At 52.6% G+C, this 2,473-nt stretch overlaps 1 protein-coding gene across 1 annotated transcript in view; it reads right to left on the reverse strand.

Moving 5' to 3' along the window:
* Nucleotides 1–365: 365 nt before the first annotated feature.
* Nucleotides 366–2,473, reverse strand: part of LOC104390443 (zinc finger CCCH domain-containing protein 3-like) — a 5,502-nt gene continuing 3,394 nt past the window's right edge. Inside the window, exons 2-3 of the mRNA XM_009999582.1 lie at nt 2,233–2,242; nt 366–1,753 (exon numbers count right to left, since the gene is read on the reverse strand). Of these exons, the coding sequence (XP_009997884.1) occupies nt 366–1,753; nt 2,233–2,242 (1,398 nt within the window). The remainder of the gene's footprint in view (nt 1,754–2,232; nt 2,243–2,473) is intronic.

Genomic DNA, 2,473 nt, shown 5'->3' on the forward strand with positions numbered 1-2,473 from the left:
CCTGTGAGTATCAGGCTGTTACTCAGATCAGGAAGGAGTCTCCTATGTGCTGCAGCAAAGTCTTTGGAGAAGAGACATGGGAGATGAGAAGAAAAACCCAGCTCTGGTTGAAAGATTAAACTCAGAGTTGCAGTTGCACAGACTGCTAAAACAATTAAACACTGAGGCCTTCCAACCCTGGGAAGCAGGATGCCTCCACCCAGAACAAAGTCATCATACTTGGAAAGAGAAAAGTAAATAGACCTTCCACAATTCCCATTGGAATTCCACTTACAACCATCACTTGGGGGCCTACATAACTTTTGGAGCCAAGGGACACGAAACTCAACCCATGCAACAACCCCGCTCCAAAGATGACAGGAAACTTACCCCAAGCTCCCTTTTTTCTTGATGATTTTTGTCCTGCTCTTCACTTTATAACTGGAAAATGAGGCATCACCCACGGAGGGTTTTGTCCCACCCAGACCAACAGACCCAGTGCTCAGAGGGGGTGGGAGGCTGAGGGTTGGAGGCTTCTTCTGATCCTCAGATCGCCACCGGAACGCTGACCTGGAGGTGGAGGGTGAAGTCTGCAAGCTGGAGGCTTTCCATTTGTATTTGCTGGGAGAAACACCCAGTTTGGACTGCAGTCCTGATTTCTTCAGCTTTGCTCCCAAATCTGCTTTTGGTGAGAGTTTAAAACCTTTGTCCACTCCCCCAGCAATCTTCTTAGCACCTTCAGAAGCCCTTGGGCTGACCCATCTCTTCACAGGACGAGAGGATTTACCAGGACTTGCAACCCACGTGTAATTAGTTTTCCTGAACTTTGAAGCTTTGCTGGAGATGGATGTCGAGGCAGCTCTTTGGAGACCAGCAGCTTTGGGGACTGTGGAAAACCTGCCCTTCGTTGAAGCCAACCCAACCACTGAAGCAGCAGCTTGAGCAGGTTGAGAGCACGTCCCACCACTCCCAAGGAGCTTCGGCTCTCTGAAAACAACCCCAACTTGCTCACAACTGGACTGTCCTGGAGCTGGTGGTTCCACCTTCCTCTGTACCAAGTGCCAAGCTGGTTGGTGACCTGGCAACACCAAAGGCTCCTGAGGCTCTGACTTCAAGGTCACAGCACTTTCACTGGTGCTTCCACAGGAGGCAGGGGAGGTTCCGGCCACCTCGCTGGCCAGAAGCACCTTTCTGGGTTTCTCCTCCACATCCACGTAGGCTGAGCTGACAAATCGGTGAGAGGAGCTGAAGGAAACAGAAAGGGAAGGTCTTCTCTCTTCCTTCTGGTTGTTGTACTGGGGTGTTGGCACATCTTTCCCCCCCCCTGCAGCAGCCACCACCGTCTGCAGCCCCGAAAACTCCCCGTAAGAACTCACGGCAGCCAAACCTTCCCCATCTTCCAACAGACCAGCCCTCTGAGGCAGCTGGATCCCCACAACGATATTCCCATCTGTGGTTAAGTCCACGTGTCTTTCTGGGGACAATTCTGCTGGCTCAGGTCTCTGGTTCTCCTCATAACTTCCAAAAGCCTGAGAGGTGCCAGCACCACCAGCGCTTCCGGCATCAAACCCCGGTCCCGGTGGCCGGTTGACGAGGGAGTATTTTTTCTTCCAGGAGTGACTCTGGTGAAGCTGGAAGTCCCTGGGGGCTTGTTGGGGGTACCTGGCTGAAAATGCCCCCCTCCTTCTGTAGCCAGGCTGGTGGGGGTTGTTCCATCTCAGTGGCAGTGACCGTGGCACGTCCCCGTGTGTGTTTTTGTGGTTGTTTATGAGACCTGAGGAGAAGAAGACAAGAAAGACATGGAGGTGCTGGAGAAAGTCCAGGGAAGGCAACAAAGCTGGTGGAGGGTCTGGAGTCTTATGAGAAACATCTGAAGGAACTGGGATGGTTTAGTCTGGAGGAAAAGAGGCTGAGGGGAGACCTGATTGCTCTTTACAACTGCCTGAGAGGAGGTTGGAGAGAGGTGAGAGTCGGGCTCTTCTCCCAAGGAACAAGTGACAGAACAGGAGGAAATGAGCTCAAGTTGTGCCAGGGGAGGTTGAGAGCAGAGATTAGAAAATACTTCTTCACTGAAAGGGTAATGAAGCACTCTAACAAGCTGCCCAGGGAGCTGGTTGAGCCTCCATCCCTGGAGGGGTTTAAGAGATGTGCAGATGTGGTGCTGAGGAACATGGTTTAAGCCCTGGACTGGGGGGAGTTGGGTTTAAAAAAAGTCCCTGGTAATTTTATTTCCAGGTAACATTTCAAAGCAGCCTCTGAGGAGCTGCCTGTGCATGTAGGCCAGCACATCAGCCCCAAACACAAAGCACAGAATCACAGAGGCATTTTGGTTGAAAAGACCTTTAAGATCATCCAGTCCCACCCATTCCCCAGCCCTGTCAAGGCCACCACTGCCCCATGTCCCTCAGCACCATCTCCAGGGCTTGGAAACCCCTCCAGGGATGGGGACTCCCCCCCTGCCCTGGGCAGCCTGGGCCAGGCCCTGACAACCCTT

Source organism: Chaetura pelagica, unplaced genomic scaffold (genome assembly GCF_000747805.2).
Source record: "Chaetura pelagica isolate M959 unplaced genomic scaffold, ChaPel_1.0 scaffold55, whole genome shotgun sequence".
Taxonomy (NCBI): Eukaryota; Metazoa; Chordata; class Aves; order Apodiformes; family Apodidae; genus Chaetura; species Chaetura pelagica.